Source organism: Triturus cristatus, chromosome 4_2 (assembly GCF_964204655.1).
Source record: "Triturus cristatus chromosome 4_2, aTriCri1.1, whole genome shotgun sequence".
Taxonomy (NCBI): domain Eukaryota; kingdom Metazoa; phylum Chordata; class Amphibia; order Caudata; family Salamandridae; genus Triturus; species Triturus cristatus.
Genome location: NC_140586.1, coordinates 357,287,736 through 357,314,473, shown reverse-complemented (window position 1 = coordinate 357,314,473; position 26,738 = coordinate 357,287,736). Strand labels below are relative to the sequence as shown.

At 45.0% G+C, this 26,738-nt stretch overlaps 1 protein-coding gene across 1 annotated transcript in view; it reads right to left on the bottom strand.

The window, feature by feature from the left end:
* Positions 1 to 1,092: 1,092 nt before the first annotated feature.
* Positions 1,093 to 26,738, bottom strand: part of ACBD6 (acyl-CoA binding domain containing 6) — a 299,090-nt gene continuing 273,444 nt past the window's right edge. Inside the window, exons 7-8 of the mRNA XM_085601766.1 lie at positions 12,201 to 12,231; positions 1,093 to 1,316 (exon numbers count right to left, since the gene is read on the bottom strand). Of these exons, the coding sequence (XP_085457892.1) occupies positions 1,159 to 1,316; positions 12,201 to 12,231 (189 nt within the window). The 3' untranslated portion in view covers positions 1,093 to 1,158. The remainder of the gene's footprint in view (positions 1,317 to 12,200; positions 12,232 to 26,738) is intronic.

The following is a 26,738-nucleotide window of genomic DNA, read 5'->3' as shown; positions in this document are numbered from 1 at the left end:
CCAGTCTGTGGAGTATTGGGCACGACCCCTTCCCTTATAGCCAGGGAAGGTGGACAGTCGCTAGGGCCGCTGGGGGGTCAAATTCCCAGGCAACACCCAGGATGAGGGCAAAGCAGTCCCAGACGGCGATTCTTCCCCCTGGTTCTACTTCAGGGTTTCTGACATGCTGAGGGCTCCCCCGATGACGATGACCCGCAGAATCATTGGCTGTGTACAGGGACCGGTCAGAAGGTTGAGGGTGGTGTCAACTGATGAGGGAAGTCGCGCAGACCCTAGGACCTGTCCAATCCCTATCTAGCGCAGCCACCTCTCCACTCAGGTGCCTTACTCCTGACTACCTCACAGCCCAACTAAGTCCTAAAATGGCCGCCCCGCTCCCACCTCTATTTATCACCTGGGGCCTGACTGGCCAGAGTGGCCCAGAAGGTTCCGGAACCTCTCATGGCAGTCTATGGCCCAGGTGCTGAGGTGACAGTTGGGAACCACCATTTTGTGACACTAACCTCCCTCTTCTAGTTTCCTCATCAAAGCACCTTGCGCCTCTCCCTCAGATAGTAAGAAGAGGGCGCCCAGAGCCTCTACATCAGCACCCAAAAAGTAGTTAGTGGACAGAAAAAAAATGAGAAGGAAAAGAGGGGAAGAATAAAATGAGGAGGGAACTGCCAAAGGGCTGACAGGTCTAACAGAGTGATATAAAGCATTTGAATCAGAAATGCTGCACATATCACCATCGAGGTACACAACTAAAGAGTTGATTTTTGTTGGACCATTTAGCAGAGTGGGCAATGCAATAATGGCTGAAAGACCTTCTACCCAGAGATGGCAGCGCACAGACATTTAATAGCAGTCATATATGCCGTACTGTATAGGTGACCTTTGAGAGCAGAATCATGGCAAACCATCCCATCATTAAATGAGTCCATTAGCCTACCACACAGGAAGCAAATGCCAGAGTACCAGTGAAATTATTTTGCCCCGACTAGTAAACCTGTATTACCACAGAGTGAATTACAACAAGTTACTGCCACCAGCTTGGTGTACTGTAATAAACATATTCCCCCTTGATAAAAAGGAATGCAGACAGACTCAGAACACTAGAGAAGGCTTTATTTACGTAGTTGGTTCTAAAGTTGGGGCTAGGACAGGCTGCTACTTTTACTACGTTGTCTCCACAAGTTTACACTGCTGAAGTCTGGAACAGATTTCCCTGCAGTCTGTCACTTCTTCAGGGAGAGCTCCATCTTGATCACGAAGGCTTGGGTCGGCACCAGACTTCAGCAAGATCTCCACAATGTCCAAAAACTCACAGGAGGAAGCTAGTGAGAGAAGAAAAGTAAAATGTGTAACTCGATAAAGAATAATTTCCTAAGACGCAGCTCACTACATGTTGTGGCACTTCAGCTTCAACACAACCAAAGAGTAGAGCCGTTCCAAGATGACAAACCACATTCTATAGCAATAGGCATTCTGGGGCCACCCACCCAAACCTACACCAAGGGCATTCCAGGGTCATCCACAACGTAAACCGAGAGGCTTTTAAGGATCACAGCCTCAAAATAAGCATCAAAAAACATATACCTAGTAACTGAACCTTACAATGTCAAACAATATTCTTTAGCAAGAGGTATTTAAGGGCCTGTCATATCCTAAAGGCATCCCAGGTTCCCTCAACCACACACTGCATCGAGACTCTCCACAAGACCACCGAACCACAGTCAACACAAAGAGGCACCCTGTGTCACCAGGGCACACCCTACAGCAGGAGCCATTTATCCCACCATACACTAACAGGCACAGCAGGTACACCAAACCACAATTTACATTAAAAAGAAGACATCAGATTTGCCAACATCTACACGAAGAGGTGTTCCAGTGTCACAAAAATACACCCTACATGAGAGGCATTGCACGGTCACTCGACGCACACAAAGCGGCTCCGCCTCGGATCTTGCGGTGGTGCTTCTCTCGACCTGGGCGGTCTGAAATTTCTGAATTGAAAGAGCTTGCCTCATTGTGAGATGCATTCCCAGGAAGTAAGCAGACACAGGAGCTGATTTGTTTAAAAAACACACTGTCCAGCAGTTTAATGTGACGCGTTTCGGGCTTTCATATTGACTGCGGGCGGAACAGGAAGAGCGGCCTGCAATGGGGAGCTGTGTTTCCTTGTTTTAAAGCACCATTAAGGAACTTTGAAAACTAGTGATGGCTACGAACAGACCCACTGGGGTAAGGAACTACCAGCCCCATCATGCTTTGAGCAGGCAAGGAGATTTGCCGGCCCACTTGGGGCGTGACTTATATAAATGGAGGGAAAATGCTGGCAGAAATGTTTGGCCATCCTGGTGTGCAGTTGGCTTTGAAGAAGGGCGCAAGCCCGAAATACGTTGCATTAAACTGTGTGTATTTTTAAACAAATCAGCCCCTGTGTCTGCTTAGTTCCTGGGAGTGCATCTCACAATGAGGCAAGCTCGTTCATAATTTTTTTTTTTTATATATATATGCCATCAGAAGGTCACAATATTAATCCCAACAATTAATAGAGGTATAGGATCACCAAACACTGTCAACACTACAAGATCACCAGACACACTGCACCAAGAGTCACACCAGGGTCGCTCAACCTCAACCAGTACGAAGAGAAACACCAGAGGCTCTCAACACCAAGAGGTATTCTAGGGTTATTGAACCACATCAAAGAACATGGGCATTCAAAAGGTTACTTTAACTTTTTCAACACCAGATTAGCCTGCTGGGTTACACGATGACATTCATCAACAAGAGGTATTGCAAGGTCACAGCACAACTGCTAGAAGCATTACGGGATCACAGCACCAAAGCAACATCAAGACACATTCTAGGGACACAACACAACACCACACCCAACACAAACCGGTCATCGAGTCACCCAAAGCTAAGACGCAGTACAGGCACCTAAAATCAAGAGGCACTACAGTCACCCAAAATCAAGAGGTTCACCAGGCTACCGTGTGAGGCATGCCAGGGTCAACTGATCACACTGAATGCCAAGTAACCAAGTGTCCCTAAACCATAACCAACACCAACAGGCAGACTGTCGCAGTAGCTAAATAAACAAGAGACTTCAGGGGCATTCATTCACCTCTACCCTAACCCAGCAGCATTACATGGCCACCTAAAACTAATAGGGTACTGCAGTGTCACTAGTCTATACCCTACATTAAGAGGCTTGTATAGACCACCCAAGGAAGCCCATAGCACGAGGCATTCCTGGTTATTCAATTATACCCACCATTAGTAGACCCATAGGGTCACACAGCCACAGTTCAGAAATACTGAGACTACATGGATTCTAAAGGTTTTCCAAATTTCTTTATGCAGTGATGCCATGAATTTTAAGGTTGGAACCAATCAAGAAGTAAACTATGTTTTACGTGACTGAACTGAGATTGGGAATCAGCTCCTACACACACCTGTGTCAGCGAAGCATGCAATTTACATACACTCAACACACAAAGGACAGTTTACTTCCGTCACAGAATTAAAGTTTTGTATAAGTTAATAGTGGCAGCAGATAATAGCAATTATATTTCTAAGTCTTGACAAATGTAACACAGAAAAGTATAAATTCAAAGGAGTCCATTTTATTCATCAATGAACAGGAAACTTACAAAAGGTTTACAAAAAAATGTAATATTCTTTGTAACTACACAAAGGCTTTACCAACAAAGGACACCAGCCTTTTCAAAACCGCTTTCCCCGTCCCCAACTCCACGTTCATTCTAACTAGCTTCCTGGCCCTCTTATAGTATGAGTTGCCAGTTAGGTCAGACCTCAAAATGTGATTTGACCTTAAGGATGACTATATGGGCATGCTTTAATAAAGAGGCCACCTCTGGAACTGGAGGACTGGACAAATTCTCTCTGAAATGAATGTTAATTGGCGGAATTCTACTTCCAGGTAGCCGAATAAGACTACTACTACTTTTAGACCGCATATGCTCAGCCTTGGCACTAATGTTCTCCAAGCTTTGTTTTGATTGCTTGGACTAGGCTTTTGGTGGGAGACTCACCAGCTTAGAATTCCATCTTCTCCAAACCAAGCGGAGTGGGGAAGTTTGTCATCTCGCATAAGTGACATTTTACTAATTTAAGCAGCAGTTCCACCAGCTTTGTTTCCTATCTGAAGAAGAATCATTAGTGTTTCAGACACTCCCATTGCTTTATCCAGAGAAACCCACAACCTTGTCTTCAGCAACATCAGGGTGCTGTCCCGAATTACCCACTGTTCCAGCTTTAAGGGCACCAAAACCTGTCTGCGCTTGGACAAGGACAAAATCACAACGGTGCGGTTTTGTTCTCATACGTTCTGTGCTTACTGCTGCTATCTGCTGTAACCGTGCCAATCATATCCACACAGGGCCTACTGACCCTTTCGGCTTTTTGAGGTCGCTCCAGTGAGTTCCATATTACCTCTTAGTCACAGCGCCTGAAAATGGCAAAGGCAGTAGTAATAGGAAAATAACATATCATTATTATAGGACGAGTGGCAGGGAAGCACAACTATGGCAGGAGGCCAAGAAGCAGGAATATATTGTGGAGCATGAGTAGAGAAAAGGGGATCAAAAAGTATACAGAGACCTTGGTCACTTGCAGCTTCGAAGTAACTAGTTATAACAAAATGCGATTCTAGGTTCTTTGAAAAACAATATATAGTGTCTAAATCTGAGCCCCCTTCGAGTGCCAGGCCAGATGTACCCCATGTACTCCCATCCCCATCCGTTATAAAAAGATCCATTATCGGAAAAGCGGGGCTTTGGGGGATTAGAATGAATGAGGGCCAACGTAATGGTGCAAGAGGGGGGCACAGACGCAGGAGGGACAGGGGAGAGCCTGTCACTGCTCTGTCAAGGAGGCGGAGTGTCGCCAGTAGCCCATCCCTCCGCCTGGAATGATAACAAGAGCTGGATTTATGGCCCCGGGAACCTCCATTTCTCAAGTGCCAGCGGCTGCCCTGACAGAGCCACAGGTGAGGGTGAATCTCCATTCCGCGCCGCGCGCCTCCCGCCATCATCAATCCTCCGGGGTCCGGGCCTTCCTTCCATTCTGTGCCTCGTCCACGCCCGCCCTCCGAAGCGCACGACAGATGGCGCGGGGGAGGGGCGAAGCGGGAGCGCCGAGGATCCGAGGCTGCGGCAGGCGTGTGCCAGTGTGTGTAAAGAGTCCCTTGATTTCCTCGGGGACACATAAAGCGAAGGAAGCAAGTGGTCCCAAGGCACGCGAAAGCCAATGCTAACAGGTCATTTATAACGGGAGGCAGCACTCTGCCACCAGCCCCTCAACAAGTGCCCGAGCCGCAGGCAAACGCAGCTGCAAACCAGCGCGGCCAGACCCGCGGCCCAGTGAACCCAGAAACACCCAAAAACAACGACTCCCCGCGGCCCACGCTTACATTACTGCGAACAGCGCTTCAATGCCTCGCCAGGGGTCGTAAGCGCTATAGAAATACATTTACAATTACAAAAGGGTCACCGTCTTCTCCAACCACCACTGTTTGTGCCACAAGTCACCCAACGGGTGGAGTTGCAGAGTCGCCAAACCACACCAAGATAGGTAGCTTAGTCTGACTTTCAACTGAAAACCATCGACTCCCACACTAACCACTCTTACACAGTCTACACAGAAACTATAGACATCCACATGGCCCACTCTGACCCTCAAGGCCACCGCCCAAATGAACCTCTTGAACTAGCATTCTGCCACCAACACCATAATAGCTAGTGCAGAAACCACAAGTATACTGAGCTGCAAAGTCCCAAGCCCAGAGGTCCAACGGGCTCATGGATATACTTTTTCAATTTTCAAATGATATACTTTGGCTCCCAGAACACAGTGTGCATCCTCTGTACTGCCGGTTTCAAACCTCTCTATCTGGTTCTGAACTACTCTGCCCCTCAGGCAACCTTCCCCCAGTGATAAACTCCAGGTCTTACCACTGCTGTACAGAGTTCCACTGCTTTATAGTAAGGCTTGCGCTTTGTTAAATGACCAGGTGTACATACCCAGCCTATCGCAGCATGGGTCACTACCAATGCACCATACCACCTGCTCCAACAAATCTGGCTAAATCTACCAGACAAATCTAAATAACTTTCTGATGGATATTCTAAAAGCAGAGTCCTCACCTTTAGAATATCCCCAGGCGCCAGACTGGATCCAGAAGTTTTGAACAACACTGCTCCAGTTTGCCTGTAAGTTGTGCTGCACAGGTCTTCATGCACTTTGTTCTGTCCCAGAAGTTATACACGAATCTGGAGATCTTTCCCACTTTTGCCTATTCAGTGGACAAGTTTATTCTAAAACATCTTTTTCCAGTGTACAAGGGAACTATGTCCCCTCCTAAAATGTTTAAACTCTGTGTGGAATGCTGCAAACAAATGTCTGTGACAGACTGCCAAGAAGTATGCCTCTGATGTTTGGGTTCTATGTACGACTCCAAGTCCTGCGAGGTGTGTACCCTTAGGACTCTGAAGGCGATATGCAAAGTGAAGCTAAGCTGTACATCACAGAACACCAAAAATTGTCACAAAGTCCCACTCCCGCTTGAAGTTGAGGGCACAGACCCGTTCCTGTAATGGTCCTTGTCACGGTCTAAGTCTTCTAGCAAGTCGAAGTTGAAGAAGAAGTTCAAGAAGACTAAGCAGGATTTGTCAAAGTCCAACCACTCTCAGCCTACAGAAATCACAAGAATGTCAGGGTACCTCTGGGTCTCTCTCGCAATCTCTCACAAAGGAACCAATTCTGCAACTGATCCCGATGCACCCAGAATTTCCGGGGCCATTGGCAACACTGCAACAGATTATAACCTTGTTGCAAATCTTTGTCACTCTTCCATCTCCCAGTGGCATACCTCTGGGCTTGAAAGATACACGGAGGCCTCCAGTCAGGTTACCGCAGATAGTCTGCCCTCGGCACCATCTATGCTTCCTGAACTTATCTCGAGTCCCGCTCCGACATCGGAGCGCACTTCCAATCCGGCACCAAAATCCAAACCAGTCCCTTTGATGTCGACATCGGCCCGACGCCGCTAGAGGAAGGTTTTGTCCCAATTGTTCCATCTGACTCACAGCCGAATTTGTCTTGACTCAGACCAAGGTCGTGTCTCTAAGCCGTACCGACACACCCTGCCCCAGTTCAACCAGACAGAATATGCCTTTACATCTGAGCCACATTCCATTGCTCAAACAACTTTTCGGTTCTCATTCTGATCGGAGTAAAGCAGGTTTCGGAGATTATGAGGATTATTTCTCCCTACACTATGATGAGGACATTCTCTACATGGATCTGCAGGAGGCCTATGAGTTGGACATTTCCCTGGACACTGGGTTGTATTCTCCCAAATGGACAATCAACAGAAGCGAGTGCTTCCTTTGCTGTATTGATAAGACGTACAGCGGAGGTATTAGACATGCATCTGCCATCTATGGGAGTTAAGACCAATGTGTTACCTGAATTTTGCAAACTGGGCAGGCTTCCTCGGACCCTTTACTGCCATTCTGAAACCCTTATGGGGACCGGGTATAAACCTTGTTCCTACTCACCAGTGAACAGGCAGGTAGCCAGGCGCCACACACTGGCACTTTTTGATGCAGTATCCTACGTCAGAAAGTCTGGTGGTTCAGGTTTCCACCAGTAAGGTGAACCCCAATTCATTCTCTGTGATATATCCCAACAGAGTCAAAAAGAATTGAAGCATTTGGGAAGCAGACGTTTTCACTGGCCGGCCCAGCCCTCTGGACAGTCAATGCTATCTGTTTGCAGGAGAGATACTCCCATGCTTTATCGGACATGGTTAGTGAGATCTAGCTAGTAGTCTCAGTGGAATTTTGGCCCAACCTGGCTCAAACAATCTAGAATTTGAGGAAATACCTTATCAGTTCTGGACTGAACACTAACGACTGCTTGGGCAGAGCAGTCAGCACTAGCATGGTGCTTCAGTGTCACGCATGGATGACAGTGATGGGCTTCTCCGAAGACGTGCAAGCCTAACTGATGGATATGATATTTGACGGATCTTACCTGCTTGGTAAGAATGCAGATTCTGCTCTGGAGCACTTCAAAGAAAACCGGGCCATGTCGCATACCTGAAGTCTTTCTACTCCTGCGAGACAGTGCCCGCAACAGTTTTGTCCAGTTAAGGCTACTCCAGGGGTTAGGCATACTGGCAACACCAAATCCTACTGCCTCTGCAACAGGCACCCCGGCCCCTTCGGGGTAGGGTTTGCGGGGCGGGGATCAAGTAGACAACGCCCAGGCTACCAGGGACAGCAAACTTACCAGTCCCATGACCCCGCAGCATCAGATTCCAAGTCACTGTAATTTGCCGTTAATGTCACACAACCACTCTGTGGGGGGCAGGATCAGACATTTCCTTCAAGGGAGCAAAATATAAAATCAGACTGTTGGGTCCTTCAGATAGTTCGACAAGGCTATGTCTTGACATTCCCGACTATTCCTATTCGACTGCTGCACCTTCCAAGCGCATCAGAACGTCTTTCATAGGATCACCCGTCCATCTTACTTAAAAAGGTACAAGCTCTTTTGGCCAAAGGAGCCACAGAGAGGGTTCCAGACCCAGAAATATGGACTATAACGTAAGTATTTTATTCACCCCCTGAATACCTTCTTGGGGAATGACAAATTCAAGATGCCCACCTCGTCCCAGGTTCTGCCTGCCTTGGATGCAAGCAACTGGATTGTGGCTTTAGACTTACGGGATACCTAATTTCATGTACCCATCCTGCACTCCCACAGATGCTACTTGAGTTCAAGGTAAGTCAGAAACATTTTCAATTTGCTGTGCTGCCCTTTGACCTCACTGGTGCTCTTCGGGTGTTCACAAAAGTGATGGCAGAACATCTTTGGAGTTTGGAGTTTCTAGTTATCTCTTACCTCGACAACTGGCTGTTAAAGCTGGGCTTGCCATAGTCAGTCGTAGACCACTTCCAGACGATGGCAAGCCTCCTGACTTCGAGGTTCACTATCAATGTGCCAGCTCCTTCGTAAAGGCTCCATAAGGGTCATTCTGGGTAATGTACTATTTCGGGCCTTCCCTCCATCACGAGTCCAGAACATTCAAGCTATAATCCCAAAGTTTCAGGCTCAGTCCTGGGTCTGAGTAAGAGTGGCTCTGAGGCTTCTTGCCCCCTTGGTCTCCTACATCCTTCTAGTCAACTATGCCAGGTGTCATATGTGGGTTTTGAAGTGAAACTTGAAGTCTCATTGAGACCAGCAAGTTGTGGAGGAGACGCAAAGGACCTTCAGTAGTGGCTCTTCGACTTCAACTGGACCAGCGGTTGACTCCTCTCCCTGCCACCCTCAGAGCTGATAGTGGTGATGGATGCATTGGAAGGAGAGGTCATCTGGGAGGGGAGGAGATCAGAGGATTCTTGACCAGTTACAGGCCAAACTGTCAGATGTCTTGTTGTTTATCTTTGGCTAAGGAGGGACGTACAATGGGCACCATTAAAGGCTATTTGTTGGATATTTTGGGCTTTTTTGTGTTTGTCGGACTGACCATCGTTGTTCAAAACAACACCTGCTGTGGTGAGAGTTATAAAAGGTTTTAAACATAGGCTTCCCCCAAACCATTTGTCCTACAACAGTGAGATTTTAATTTGGTCCTCACTTTCCTTGTGCACTCCCTTTGAACCGATGTATAGCTGTTCAGAGTGAGCAGACATAGTGAAGACTGAATTATTGGTCATAATAACTTTAGCTCACTACATGAGTGAACTCCAAGCTCTCTCTTTGCGGCTACCTTATATCAACTTTTTCTTAGATAAAGTGATGTTCAGGACCAATGTGGCCTTTTTGCCAAATGTCTGGACTCCTTTTCAAATTAGGCAATCCATCACTCTCCTTCTTTGCTCCACCTCACCCCTCGAAAGAGAAGAGTTTATTGGCTTGACCCCAAGAGAACCTTTATCTTTTACTACAAATGCACCAAAGACCACTGGGTGGACGATTAACTTTTTGTGGGGTTCTCTGAGGCAAATAAAGGCAAGGCAGGGCAGAAAAGGACTTTGTCAAGATGAATAATCCTCTGCATTAAGATCTCCAATGCAATTGCCAATAAGAATCCTTCTGAAGGACTGACGGACCATTCCACCTGGGCCAAGGCTGCTGCCTGTGTTTGATATCTATCGGGTCATGACACGTGCATCAGTGCACACGTTCATAAAGCACTACTTCCTTGACAGCCAGGTCCGATTAAAAGAATACTTCCCCCTGTTTGGTCCCACAGGACTTTTTACTCGGAGCCATCTTTTTGGTGGATACTCTAACCGTAGATTCCTCACCATCCTCCCGTCTCCCTGTACTGTGCAACAGTCTATTTTTCTATCTAAAAAGGGCCCAAATTAGAGATTGGCACGCTGGTACCTCTAATTATTGTTGGGCTCTGCGTCGGTGGGTACGGACAGAGTCAAGAAAAGGATGCTGACATGCAGAGGTGGCCCTTATATGTGGCTCTATCGTCGCCTTTGGGGCGGAACAAAGTTGATGCAGAGCTGCGCGACACCACTTACCAGCATGGAAGTAATGCTGTTTAATTGTACCAGATCCAGGTGAAGAATATGAAGTTAGATCATCCACCAGAAAGAGTGTTACCAAAGGTAAGTAATCTGGTAAGTCCTTGTCTACCTCAGAGCTGCATCCAGCACTCCCCATCCACCACAGCTAGTTTACTCTAAAGCTTGAAAGGGCAGTCACCTCTCAGTCCAGCCTGGGCTACTCAAGACTATGATAAAACACACCTCCTAACCATCCCCTTGTCTGTGGCTTAGTTTAGCCATAAACTCAACTGCACTTCTCATGCATCCTGGACTTCCCTGAGCACCTGATCCAAGCTTGTAGAGCCATCTGAATCCATGCTGGTGCAGCTCTAAACCTCCACCACTGGCCACCATTGGGCTTTCTCCAAAACCAGCCCTGGCTTCAACCTGTCTGGCCAATTTTAACCTCAGTGCTCCAATCTACTCCTTCGACTGGACTTTCTAATACATAAATGCGGCAGTGAGGGTGTCCTCCCGTTAACCTGAAATCACCAATTAATGGTAAAATGCAAGAGTGTCCAACACAAGTCACGGAAGGCAAGATCCATGTTAGATTTTTAGGTTATTAATTATATGATGAATTTACATACAAGAAAGGAAAATTAAATTAATGTATACAATCAGTGGTTATCCTAAAAACCTAGCATGGATTTTGCCCTTTTGAACCTATGCTGGAACACCCCGGTGGGTCTGGTTGTGCTTTGCACAGTGTAAATCTGTAGGACGATGAGGAAGTGGTGGAACAGTTCTCCTTGTCAGTCCGTCTTTCCCCCCTACACCAGAACCTGTTTAATCAACAATGTCAAGATTTATAGCCCATATGAGTTCAGGATGTGTACTGCCTGCAATCTGGAGTGATGCTGCCATGGGGACAGCTGTCAGCTCAAAACAGTAACTCATGATCCGGGCGGATGGGCTGGCAAGGCAGGCAGTTGGATCGAGTCTACATTACACAGAGTGAAGGACAGAGTCGAAATAGACTGAGGTCCTTCCATTACCATGTCTTTACTCCGACTGCCTCTAGGATCTATGGATTACTCCCCAAGGTAGAATATCACTTTACCATCCCCTTCGCTTCTACAGCGCTAGTTTGTGTCATGGCAGCAACAAACACAACAAGTCTGCTGCTTAGGCACAGTATGAAGAGCAGATTGGTTCAGTGGGTATGATCGTTGCCATCCTAGTATTCAACTCCCTTCATGGGCACAGTCATACCAGGATTGTGAACATCTGCCACTCTCCAAGCTTCCAGGGCCCCAGACCTGCGATTGCCAGCCCTGCCCTCCATCAAGCGCAGTCACAACTAAGCCAACATGATCAGCGCCCCTCTTTGTGCTGCTCGCTGTCACAGCCAAGATCCCTCCCTGCGGTAACACACTGCCAGCTCAATCGACAGCGCAGATATGGCAAAAAGACCTCTCTTTCTGCTTTGCACACACTGCAAGAACCCAGCTTTGAACCCCAGCTCTGACAGCACTATTCTCTGCAGCGCGCCCTGCTGATTAACACTGGCTTCCTGTTTCCCGCACTGACAACCCAGGGGTCGCTGTGGACTACTGGTATCCCACTGAATGTGAGGCACACCCTCCCCCCCCTAAGATCTCTTACCATAATGCAACGCGGTCTGGCCTTCGTTGTCCTGCAAAACACAAGAGAAAGGATAATGATTAGGTGTACAGCAATCGCCAACGTGCAACAGCATGGCGCAAAGTGCGCAGTATGGAAGCCCAAGAGCGTGGTCATGTAGGGAGAAGAGTGCGGAGGAAGGAGGGGTAAGCAGGAAGAGAATGAGCCAGTAACGTGGACACAGCATGGCGCAAAGCTCGATAACAGTATTGAAATATTGCACATGACAGCGTATGCAGAAAGTGGCAGCGCGATTTTGGGTTCAACACGGGGTCAGACTGGGACAGAAAATAGGCCCGGGCACCAAAATAAAAATGGTCCCCATCAACGAATCAGATACCATAGGTCTGGCTTTAAAGGAATGTTTTGTGGCAATGTGAAACATTACAAGAAAATAGCATGGGAATGGATATGTATTTGTGTGGAAGCAAAGACCTGTGGAATAATTTTGGTGTAAGTAAAAGGATCAGGTGACCGTGCACGGTCAAGCCAGACCTAAACATCTATGTAGGTTCATGACTGCCCTCCTCCCATCTGTGCTGCTGCCAGAGAAAAACATCAATTATCTAGTTATAGAAGACACTTTAATAGCAATGCAATGTCCTGTGTGTGCCCCTGAAGGTTCAAGCTCAGGTAGCTGGATAAAGAAAACGATCACAGCTATGTCGAGTGCAAGCACCTTTTTTGTGGAAGCGCGCAACTTCTGCCCAATCAAAATATGTACTTCGGGCTCCCAATATGTGGGTGGAGCAAAAACCCCTCTCCCTGTGGTTTTCACATAATTGTTTGGCCAGACCATAAAAAAGTAGCCCACATTTGCAAATCAGGGCATGCTTGAACTTGTTAAGACAGGCTGTATAAGTGTTCTGCATGGTATGGCAGATTACATGCGTGTTCTTGCTGTAGGCTATCTTTGTGGTAATATCCGGGAAATCACAAAAGGCCCACCAGACCATTAAACAGGCACAAAAATAGCCCAAAATTAACCGGCCAACACACTGATCTGTCAGATCAGCCCTTCCAGCATTGCTATATTGCCCTATGGGCCTGTCCGACCCTGGTGTGACAGTATTAAGTCACGTGTACCCGCAGGGACCGAGTAAAGCGGCACGGGGCACATGATGTTCCACAAATCACATGAAATAAAGACTCAAAACGGCAAAATGCGATCACAAAGCACAGAAATTTACAGTACAATATTTGTTTACATCTAGAAGGTTGAGGTAATTTAAAACATATAGATAATATCACCTACTAAATAGAGGTGGTATGTATAAAAAAACAAAATCACAGGATAAATAGTTACCATTCTTTACATTACTTTGTTGACTTCCGAGCGTGTGGTTCACTATCACTGTGTAAAACATGCCTAACCAGCTTATTACAAAATAGTCAAGACTCGTAATGGGAAAATTACAATTACATCACTCCTCTATTGTACCAAGTTATTAAAGCTGAGTTGCGACCTCAATATCTGCAGTCAGAGCAAGCAGACAGTGTGAAGAGTAGGTTTCTGTGCAGAATTACAACTGCCAGCAAAACGACTGAAAGGATAGGTCGTTTTTTCACCTCTTTGTTCTTCACAATTTTTCGTTAAAAAATCATATGTGGAAACAGACATTTTTGGCTAGGTTTGTTTAGTAAATGCTTGAAGTTTATCACATACAAGGATAACTCTTTCGATTTTACCACAAGTTCTGAGCAACACCTGGTTTTGAAAGCGGCGTGCATTAAGCTCCTTTGAAGGCGTTTTCCAACAAATGTCACACTGCACACTGAGATGCTTGTTTTCACAGTAGAGACTCCACATGTATTTTTCACATGTGCAACCTGAGGATATTTTTGATAAAGGAAAACGTCCTAGTACAGTATCAAGGCCACGTCTTCAGCAGTAGGATGGCATCAGTAGCGCTCAAGTGGAAGATGCTGAGAACCTCTACTATGCTGCTGGACCCTGAGAAATCCCCATTCTGCCTAATCCTGAAAGCAGCCTTGAGGGGAGAGTACACATGGGCAGGAGGTCCCAAAATACTGGAGCTTACACTGCAAAAGATCTTCCTCAACCACATAATAAATTAAGACATATTAGGTTAGATAATTGTTTTTTTGGGAAATGTTGCGATTTCTGTTTGGAGGAAGCAGCTGGTTACATCTGCTGCACTCCTACATTGGTCTTACAAAACCATGATCACACACCTCAATTGTTATGATCATCAATTATGTATTCATTTTTTTTTTTTAAAAAAGAACTTTTTAGGTATGATATTCATATAGTTTTCAATATATTCTGTTTTTTTTTAATTTTTGAAAATTAAAAAAAAGGAACCTGGGCTTTAGATTTTCTTGTATGTAATGTTGTTGTTGTTTTGTGTATGTGTTGTAGAGAATGTATGATTTGTCTTCGGTTGTAAATATTGTATTATTATGTCCCTGTTTATTGAAAAGTCCATAAATGTTTGCCTTTCAAAAAAAATCTGAATATACGTAAACAGGCTTTTTTTTTTTTTTTTTTTTAAGAAAAAATTAATAAAACATTGATGGTCTTGTCAATTGATGTGTGTGGTCATGGTTTTGGATGATAGTGTGGAGTGACATCAGTACTGGCACTTGGGTTGTTTTTCAAGTTTAAATAGGGCCTCTCCTTACTGATTATGGGCCTAACCCTGTGAAGTTTTTCAGCACTCCTACATTAGGCATTTTAGCTTAAAGTTGGACCTTACACTCAACGAGAGAGGCAGCAGAGGCAGCATAAGGGTGGTCCAAGTGATCTTATGGTATGGCTCTATATAGAAGCCCATTTCAATATGAACCATCTCACATCTAGAGTTGCCCTTCACCGTACATAATCACAAGAGCCCGCATTGTACAAATCATTCCGCTTTGTAAAGGCCCTTCAAAATACAGGACATCCTGCGAAAAGAACAGACAGCTCTTGAACGCATGAGATGGCTCAGTTCAGAGCTCTCCAGCCATGACCAAGAACCACAGCGCAGATTAAAGGCTTTACTTTCTTCATTCCCCATGACACACTTTTAACACGACTCAATTGAATACAAGGCTCTCGTGAAAGCATGGATACCCTTGAGGGCAGCTCTTGACATGCTTGGGCTGTGCAGCGATATCCACAGGATTACAAAGGCTTTGAGGCGAAGACCGTAGCAAATGCACCAGAGCCATCCCCTACATGTTGTGCCCCGAGAAGGCATGAAACACGTGGACAAGCCAATCTGACAAAGGACAACACTGGAACCGGTTGCCTTGATGACATTCGACCTTAACTTGGGACAAACGAGACTCAAATTACAATAACTTCCTTCAGACTGCACACACAAAAGGACTATGAAAAATGTAAACAATTAAACAGATCAAGTCCATCTTCCCAAAGTAAACAGTCATGTCAATCGCTCATGAACTTGTACAATTTCAGTGTTATAGCACATAAAATACAAAGTTGAAAATCTTTAGTCAGGATTAAAATGCCAGCAGCATCCTTTTAATAAGCAGAGAACAGAGGCTATGACAGAAGCTCTGTGTATCAATTTCTCATCCAGGAACACCCACTTAAAAATGTCAGGACTCCAAGCAAAAACACAGAATAATGTTATAATGTAATGGCTGTGCCACTTTAAATTAACTTTGCGATGTATGTCTTGCTTGTCAAATGATTTGGTGCAGGTCACATGAACACCTACCTAAGGCTCAAACCTACAAAGACTTAATTCCTCCTTTTCAACAACAGCGCAAAACAACCACAGATTCAAGCAGGGATTTCAGAACAGCCGCGCAAACCCTTGTGCTCTCCCACTGTAATGGAGGCAGCGCTCTTATCAACAGCTCCTCAAACACCACTTTAGCATTCCATCTCCACAAAGGCTTCAAGTTCTACCACATCTCTCCAACCCTGAAGGGGTTAAACTGGGACTGCATTGGCTCTGCATCTAGCATCATCTTCGAGATGAGCATCATCACTTGTAAGGTCATCAGAAAGACCACCACCACAGATCAAGCTGAAAAACTAGTCACATGAAGTGGACAGCACCATACCAAAAGTCAGGAAATCACCAGACTAATGACAAATAAATGCAAGAAGTAAAAGATCACAAGACACGCTTTCTTATCCAATACATCTAGATTCTGGAACAATATCCCAGCCAACCTCAGAACTGCTCCAACTCTCCTACAGAACTGGAACAGAAGACACATCTCTCTAAAGAACACTGTCAGGGAACTTACGTGTGACTGGTCTCATTGTAAACAATCTTAAATCGTACCTCTGGGCAACTGCCCATTGCTCAGCACACTGCTGCTTCCCACCTAGGTTTGCGAAATGCCACTACCAGACACACATCTCCAGCTCCAGAGATGCATCTTGCTGGGATCCGATGAGATCATCATGAAGGTCATATGTGACTAATGTGAGTAAGTTTGCATGCTTTTGGCCATCTTAGATTGTGGAACCTCCACACCTAGGAAACGAGCACCAGAGCAAGGTCTTTCTGTTGCCTTCGGTTGCAGGCTAAATACATAGGTATCTGCCTGGAGCTCTTACTTGTCTACTTCCACTGAGGCTTTGTGGCCACATTTCATACTGCAAGGGCAACAAGCAGTATGCTGACGTGGGAAACAACATATACATCTACCTGCAATGGAGAGGAGAAAATATAGTGGGGGGCGTAGGACACAACACAGACACAGCTACTCAGTCCACGAGGGAGGCCAGAATATTATTCTAAATTGTCTACTAGGCACTCTCCACCCTGTGCTGGGTGGGCACTTTTCTGGAGATTGTACTGAAAAGTTTCCTACCACGTGTCTACACATCTTTCAAACAACCACAGACTCATAGATTTTTTAGATCAATGGAAGGTTATCAGGAAACTAAAACACCACAGATGAGGTCTCTAAAGGAGCTCTAACTATGGTTACTTAATGAACACACTCAATTACGATCCCTCAGTAATAAAGGTTTTCCCTGTGGGAGTGTACGCTGAAGTGTCCCTGGGTGAACCTCAATGTGTTTTCAGGGATCTGCTGAACGGAGCATCATCTAAAGAAGGTAGTTGACAAAGCAAGAAGAGGGAGACTCCTGTTAAGGATCAGGTTATAAAGACTGACTAGATAGCACAGCAGCCCGGTTTATTTACTGCCTTTAACTTGAATCTCAAAGCAAGGCATGGGAGGAATGCAGCCAACTTAAGGATGCTGGTGTTGCTCCTCTACTTCATAATTTTCAAATAACACTGTCTATATCTCCTTGCAGTTAAGAACCTTGATGGGTGCTGAAATTCTCCAAAGATCGGCTTTCAGAGAAATGACAAAGTATTATACAGCACAAAACTGAATAATGCATAATGTAAACATACCTTTATTTAAAAACATGGTTTGTGTATATTGGCTTGAAGCTAGCAAGCATTAGGCTTTAGCTACCCAAACCCACTTTGCCCTACTTGATTTTCTTACTGTCAATACCTACTGCAGCCTATTTCTTATAGAACACTTGACTAATTAATAACGCTCTTCCCTTTTTAGGTCTTGCTGCAAACAGCTTTTAGATGTCTGTTGCCAATGACCTATTGTGACAATACCGATTCCTACAGTGGGCTTTGGGTCAGTCCACTGCTTACCACTGGTTGGCTTTCTTGTCAATCCTATTTGAATGCTTCTAATTCAATGGCTTTCCTTCTTCTTCTTGTGTCTGTTTCTCTTCTGGAGCATAGGTCCTTTAACCATGCTTTTGACTGGATAACTTGTATCTTTCCACAACTTCCATTTAGGAATTTTTTTCTCTGATCACTCCACCTGCGTGCATGTTTTTCTTCTTCTCTCCCTTGTGTGCTGCTTGCCCCTTCAAACCACACCCTGCACTCTCCCTTTCCAACAGATAGTCTGTTGCTCCCCCAGCCCTTCCCCATCCCACTCAGTTATGTCTATTTCATAACCCCACCAAACAACTCCATAGCTTCTGCCATGCTGCTTCTGCTTGTCGGTGCTTACATCATCACCGGCCCGCTCCACTGTTGCTACCCAGTCTCAATGTCGTTCTTAGTTTTTAGAGGGCGCACCCACTTCAATTTGCTAAGGGTGCTCTTTTCCAAAAAAAGATGTGCTTTCGAGCACTTTTAAAAAATCTTTTAATTTACCGCTCCAAGATGGGTGTCCACCATCTTGTATTGGTAAATTAAAACAAAACTGCTGCCACGTCATGGCCAATGCGTCCAAGAGTCGTGATGTTTGGCGGCCATTGTCTCATGACACATGCATTCTTATACATACTGGTTTTGCCAAGGCTGCACAGCATTGGCAAAAATGTCGGTACTGGCGGCCAAATGGCTTTGCAAATGCTTGTCGAAAAAATAATAATCCTACTTCCATGTGAGTTCAGCCTTTGTTTTGTAATGCACCTAAAAGTTACATTTACATCCTCTACTCACCATTGTAATTCAATTAAGATTCCTTAAAAAAGAAAATACAGTTTGTCCCTCCCTGCTGTCTTGCTTCCTTTGTCAGTGTAAATTACTGTTCATTTCATCGATGCCCTATATTCTATTTACACCTTTTTTTACTGTCTTATTTTATTCCTGCAATATTGGAAGTTCTATTTGATTAGTTATCAAAAATTGCTTTGGAGTCTCTTATTCGCGGTTTAATGAATAGCTTAAAACCATGAACATGTCAATCACATCAGGGTTCTGGATAACGTTTTGAAGTGGGAGTATTTAGTTTTACTTTAGGGTAAAAAAGAGCAAAAAAGTGCCTCTCATTTACGATGGACGCATTGTTGAATGGTTAAAAAGTGGAATGAACTTTTTATGTCATGGTGCAAATTCATGAAAGGCGCATGTTTCACACTAAAGCCGCTCTTCAGATGCCGAAGCCTCCATAGAAAAGCGTCCTCTTGCTGTAGGTCAGTACTGGTGTAAGTGATTTGGACACAGTACTAGGACAACACAGGTGAAAGCTTAGGGTAGAGATCGGTGTATTCGTTGCTCTGTATGCTGTTTTCTATTGGAAGTATCCATTGGATTACGCAGAGTGAAACAGGACCGCAGTGCACCTCAGATGATCCATAGGGCATCTAATGTAAAGCTGTACATTGAAATAGTGCCTCATCTGTCAAATTAATCAGCAATGAAAAAGACCTGACCACTTTTGAGTTTATGGGAAAAGGAAGGTCTCAGAAATGTAAACGCGAAAGCGTAATCCATAGGTAGCTTTGAAAGGATTGAACACGTTGGCAGACAGTAGTAACGATACTTATCAATAGGACCACAACTGAAATCCAAGAAGCCAATGGGACATCCAGCAAGTGGATAGACTACGTGCCAGGAATGCAAGATTGCTCCATTGCATGAATGCAGAACTTAGACAGATAGGGGATATGACCATAAATCACGCATGGGTGGCCTATGGACTTAATTATGAAATATAAATACAATTCATACTTTGATTTCTTGGGCAATGTTTTTGGTTTGAAAAAATGGCCTCCTAATTAAAATTTGGCGAAAGAAAGGCTCACTTATAAATCTGCAGAATCTTAATGGAAAAAAAGTCTGTGGAATCGTAAATCTGCATGATAATTCTGAGATGGGGTCAAAAAAATAAGAATTTGGGCTAGAATATACATGCTATGAATGACACATGGCTTAAGCAAGAGCTTAAAATAATAAATACCACAATGAGTTCACGCCTCTTGCACTAGAACAAAAAAACGTGACATGCACTCACGGGACCCACCAATACCTGCCTTCAAACCATCTTGTGCTCATCCATTAAGCGGAGGTCTCTCTCCGTTTGGTTTCATAACTGCGACTATTATTTATTTATTGCAATTTTATGTAGCGCGAACTCGACCCAAAGTTCTTGGAGCGCTTAACATGAGCTCCAGTTATGTTACACAAGGACACATTGATTTTCGGAGGCATGGGGAGATTAAGTGATTTGCCCAGAATCACAGGATGTTGAACAGACGTCGAGACTCGAATCTGGTTGCCTGGTTTCAAAGTCGACCCCTTGGCCGTTACGCAGGCTGAACGTGGAGGGGCATCTGGCGTAAGGGTCAGAGCTGCTGACTTTGGAGCTGGGGAACCAGGTCCGAATCTCGGCTCGGCTCAACATCCTGTGATTCTAGGCAAATCACTTAAAATCCCCGTGCCTACCAAAAAATCCATGTATCATTGTGTATAACGTAACCGGTGCCCATGTAAAGCGCTCCAATCCCTTCGTGTCCAGTTCGCGGTATACAACCCTGTAAAAAACAAAAGCCAGCGCTACATAGAACACTTCATTAATAAATAAATTAACATTACCGATTTACAAGCAAGAGTAATTGAACGTCTCCAAAGCTCGGAGTCTTTTGAGGCCCACTATTACCCATAAAGCGCCCCCACAGATCGTGAAATCGACGTCTTTCTTCACGCGCCCCCACACCCATGAGTAGCACAAACTGGATATTTGGGGCGAGCATGGTCCCGCGCGCACAGCAAAGCCTCCGCAACGTCCAAGTAACCGGGTTGTAAAGTGGCAAGAATACTTGCAAATCCCACCCCCCCTCTCACTGGAGACCCACATACCTGTCATTTAACAAATCGGATAAATGGCCAGAAAGCCCCCTCCCCCACTCGAGAGGCATGTCAGCTCCTAAACAGCCCCGTGTCTGGCGGTCCCCAGTGGGAGGCAGGTCCCAGCGCACTCAAGAGTCACTGATTGGATTAACAGCCTAATTCCCAGCAGATGAATGGAATACTGATGTCCTGTCATCCCGGGGACACAATCTGTTCTGGCTTGCAGCAGCGTTAACCCTTTCCTGACAGCGTTTACACAGTTCGGCGCATGTAGCACAGCAGCCCAGGTCCTTTCTGGGCACCCTGCGTTGCTGCGCGTCTACCTACCCTTCCCCAGCTTACAGCACTGCAAAAGGCCACACCGTTTCCTTAGCTCACTTCACTGCATGTTACTGTGATGCCGAGGCCCTAATGAATTCCCCAGTTCCCGCAAAAGTCCAGCCTCAGCAAAGCCACAGCAGCGGCGCTGGCCCTTTTCGCTCCATTAGCACCATCCTTTCCCCAGCTCCCGGCGCTGCAGCAGGTCTCATCCTTCCTCAGTGTATTACACTGTGGCTTGAGCGGCTGACCGCACTGCAGCAGACGCAGCCCCGTTCCTCATTCTTTCCAGCTCACTGCACTTTAGCAGGTCTAAGCTGTACACTTAGCTCGCTGCACTGCAGCAAGCCCAGCTGGCGCCCAGCACAATCCAGTGATGCAGGCCCAACTCCTCCCCTGCTTAATGAGTTACAGCCGACTCAATGCATCCTCCGCTCACTGCCCTGGAGCACACCCATCTCATCCTCAGGTGACTGCACTGGAGCAGACCCAACCAGGCCTCAGTTCACCACAATCGGTGCCTAATTTGTAGACCTGGGCGGTGAACACCGCTCTGTTTGCGGATTTTTTCGTGCTCCGTGGAGCTTGCAGAGTTCCCAAAAACTCGGCTAGCACAGCAGAGGTTTTTCCTCACTCGCCAACGGTAAGTTGCTGAGCGCGAGCAAGGAAAATTCAACGCTAGACCGCTTCCCATCGAGATTTATCAATGTGGGCAGTCGCGGATAGTTGCACCCGATCGCCTTGATAAATCTTCCGTTCGCATTGAGGAAGCTGCCACTCGAGTCGAACTCCTATCTGAGAAGCAGAAAGAAGTAGCGCCCCCTTGGGCCGCGCGTGATGCCGTTCGCACCAATTTTACAGTGCGGGACAAACACGGGTGCTAAAAATCAGTGCGAACAGCGCGAGGTAACACTCCTCTGTTCCTGGAACTCCGCGTGGCTTGGAGAAGTTTTTTTTGGCACTTCGCAGAGTTTCGCGTAGCAGAACACTGCCCAGGCCTACTAAATTGTAAATAAAAAAAAACCTCATGTGCCAAGGCCCTCGTCAGGAGGCCACTGCAGCTTGCATCACCCATTGCCCCAGCCAGCTCCTCCAGTGAAGGAACAAACACAACTACTGACCATCAACCTCTGCAAGTGGGACAATTCCAACTATTCCAGGCCCCTAAAGCTATAAGAATGGCATAAGAAACAAGTATCAGTCATTTTTTATGTATATTGAATGAATAAACAACTGTTGTGTTTGTCTGTAATTTAGACAATGTCTACCACATGGTGGCGCTCTGTCATAAGTGCAAGTCTTGACAATTATGTGCCAGTGCCGAGCACCGGAAACCGCGGCTCAAATTAAGCACTAACTTCAATGCAGCAGATGGAACCCTTCCCCAGTTATTGTCTGGTGGGATACACAACCTGTCGCACCTCACAGAAATCCAGCAGCCATAACTCTTCCTCAACTTACTTCAGTGCAGTGAGCCCAACGCTTCCTCGGCTCACTATAGGCCTGATGTCACCCAATGTCCTTGTCCTGCAGTAGAGTAAGCCATTCACACAGTCTCTGGCACAACCATTACACAACAAACAACAGTGCAAGAGAGGTACTCCTTCCCCCACTCGCCATATTGTAATGTGCCATAACCGTCTTTCACTCGCTACACTTTAATAAGACTAAACCTTGCTCAGCACACTACACTGCTGCAGAACCAACCCGCACTACACTGCAGCCGGGTCAGTCTTTCCTGAGCTTCTTAGACTGCAGCAAGACTAACCCCCTGCTCAGTTCCGCACATTGCAGCAGGGTTAACCCTTGCTTAGCTTACTATACTGCAGCAGGACCAACCCAGGGTCAGCTCATTGCCCTACAGCATCCATAGCAGAAGTAAATGTCACAGTGCACCTGTTGACAGCGGGTTTACACCCTTCCTTGACAGCATTAGGGCTTCTGAGCCTCTTCCTCGGATAAACCTTGCTGTGTTCCTAACAAAGGCCTAAACCAGACATCGCTTTTTTGAAGCGAGCGAAGATATTGTGAAAAATGTTAATACACATCATGCTATCACTACAAGAGGTACATTTAGACCTAGGAAAGCAACAAAGGCTGGCGAAAATAAGAAGAGAAAATTACTGCAGGCGTTTTCAAGTACACCAACCTACCTTGCGTAATCCATATATTGTGATGGATCGGTTCAACCAGTGAAGTAACAGTGCCTTGACCTGGGCTCTGTCATAGGCTTTTAGGGATAGATTTTTGTCCCGCCGGGATTCTCGTTTATTTTTTAACTTGCAGCAAAAATGCTAGAAGCAGAGGTTCTTTTTACATTGGAGGTTTAGACTCAGAGGTCTATGCTAGGCTAAGCTTTGGTAAACTGCAAGACACAACTTTTGGGCTGGCAAGTTATTTCAAGAGCCCCTCAGATCAGGTGCAGTTCGCAGCGCTCAGGGCAGTCTGCAGGGCTCAGACTGCACCGATGGAACAAGCTTCCAGGTGAAGTGCACTGGCTATCTATTTCCCGGCTGCTTTTGGACAAAGTTCTTTGGCTTCTCTATGTTATCTTGAAGCAATGCCTCCTGGACAACTGTCACTGCACCGATATGCGTTTTCGCCCATGGTATGCGCTATTCAATTAAAAAAAACACACATAGGCGGAAGATAAAACTTGACGGCTGAGCCTGAAGGCATGGTTGCATGAAATGATAGAAGGCCCAAACAAGTTCATCTAAGTTTATATGTTATAACATTTTTCTGGGTTTATATTTTTTGTGAAAGAAAACAACTCCCACGGAGGAAATTCTTTTAAACACACCTCAAACAAACACTCACACGTACTTCAATATACATACGGAGGGCATATGTTAAAACTCAAAAGAAGAAAATAAGAGGGTTCCTCTAAAGTCGGAGCCCATAGGTCAATGAACGTCTTTGATGAAGTCACCCCAAAAATTTTTTTGCAATGATAATAAAATTTAAAACAGTTTATTTCGCACAATATCACGAGAACACAATACTTCAAATAAAATACATTGCCTACTAATAAAAATAAACACAAAAAAAGATACACAGTAAAAAAGGGGGGGGGGAAAGGGATTTTAGTCCTATATGACTTAAAAATATGCACACTCACTAATGTGCAAACCTTGGACAAAATATGGCTATAAAAAACACACACTCTAGTCCTACTCACGGGGCTACTCTAGACAGTTTTTACAGAAGTCAATGACCTAGCTGTATGTCGATCTCTATGCAAAAAGTTTTCTAATTTGAAGCTAAACAGACAATCGGTATTGTTACACAGTTCTGTTAGTTTCAATTGGAGATTCGTGTATTCTTGCGTCGACGCGTTTCGGTGAATAAAGATTGGTCTACTTCTCCACCTTCTTCAGGACAATAATGTGCTAGAGTCTTCCTCCTTCTAACCAATAACTCACTAGTGTAGGAGATAAAATCTCTCTCTCGTTTAAGCTTCTGTTGCAGTCGATTAAAATCTTCACCGCATCAAGGCGTCGCTTATCTAGTGCAGACGTCCTTGTATAAACTCTTTCTTATTATGTGGATGATTGTATGTCGATTATTGGATGGTGGCCCCGCTTGATCATCAGGGGCATACACCCATCTTTCCTGCGAGAGATAATTGGCCGATGTTGCGAGAACAAAGCTCTTCTTGTGGATCTTTAATCGTGATAAAAGAGTGGATCCTATTTTCACTCGAGAAGTTTTCAATGTCAAGGCGTTCAGTTGAAAATCTTAGTTATGTACTGGCATTCTCCTCTGTACCTCCGCCTGGCTGGTCGGGGCCGTAATATATATTTTTTGTGGAACAATAATAATGATGAATAATGATTTTTATGATGGGTCCAAAATACAAATAATGAATTAACACAACCGAAGTTGAAACAAGTTGAACATGATCTGTAGAAGTGTTATGCTTAATGACATAATTTAGTAGTGCAACATTGTATGTGAAAACGGCATAATGGATATCATGGACGCGGTTATGTCATTCCCTCCTGTATTCACTCCTCCAAACCAGCCCCCCTGCGCATCTGCTCTCCTCATGGGCTCTGCGGAAGTGAAGTTAACTGGTGTAATGGATTTTTACTAATGTGCTCAGAATGAACTTTCTAGTGTTCGCAACTGTGATCGTTTCCAAGGCCTTTCTGCTGTGGTTCTGTTGCGGAGTTTACTCATGGCGCATTATTGTTGAAATAATACATATTAGTAGAACATCTCTGGACGGAGGTAGCACGGAAGATGTTAAATGCTTAGTTAAAAATTAGATAGTGCTCATGAACTTAAAATAAATGACGTTCCATTCTAATTTGCCAAGAATTGTTACTTGTGATCATGCCACAATGATTTAGCAGTTTCTCTAATTTTGTAATGCAAGAATTGTGCATCAGAACCCCTTGTTATGGGGGGTGAGCCATGAGACTGTCCCTGCGCCTTGGGATGCTGCCTGTTTCCTTTCTGATTTTGTTGTTCACTTGGGACATGACCTTATTTCTGATTTTGAATGCTTTGTATAACTCTGCATTTGAGCCTTCATGACATTTGTTCTGTAATGTTAGTTAATGACAAGTACTAAGATTTGAGTTTGCTGTGCACTGTTCACTTGGTGGTCACACCGCAATATAAACCATTAGTTTTCAAACTTATTGGAATTTATTCTTCTTTTCAAATAATAATATTATAAGCAAAAATGATTAATTTTCAATGTACATTACATTCTTTCGCAATGTCAATTTGTTACATGAATATACATTATATACATAGTAAGCAAATGCTTAAAATACAACATCACTTGTACAATGTCATACAATATTCAGTGCTTATGCCCAATGTTATATTTCCACTCTAAACTACTTCGCCAAGTAGTTTGTGTCTTTTCAACAGAAGGCGAAGTTCCACCAACCAAAATCTACTCAACATTTTTGATGTCTACATACAAGAAATTCAAGGCAAGGGGACTTCATATGCAGAACTCTATATAGAACTCTACTCGGACAGCTGTGATACGGCCCACCTCAAATTTAGTATGTCCCAAAAAACACACCTCAACACCATGGTATATGGTTACCTTTTTCCCCACAACCTAGCAAGTTAACAGTCCAATTAATACACTTTATTCTTTCACACTGGCCTGGGCCTAACACTGCTAAGTCTTCTTCATCCCAGGCTCCCATGACTTTGTTGGAACTTCTCACAAGTTTAGTCACCATTTGCGTTGGGATCATATGTGTGTATTCTCCAACATATTCCATCATTTGCTGGTTGACTGTCTGGTTCATCTATCTCCCGTCGTTTAAAAAAAATATTCTCACATCACTCTATCACTATCCCACCACACTCTGAAGTTCCTAGAAGACGGCAATACTCCTTCCCCAATAAGGAATATGCTACTTACCAGTATGCATCTGTTCTTGGCATGTTGTGCTGCAGATCTACACACTTTTGCATAGATCGCCATCTGGTGTTGGGCCCGGATGTTTGCAGTTTATTTTTCCTCTTGGAAAGTCTTTGGAAGTCACAAGGTCGGTGACTCCTCCTTTGGTTCGTATTGCGCATGGGCTTCGGCTCCATCCTCAGATTGTTTTTTGCCAACAGGGAAAGATGGAGCGTAGTAATAATAGTGAAGAAACCCATG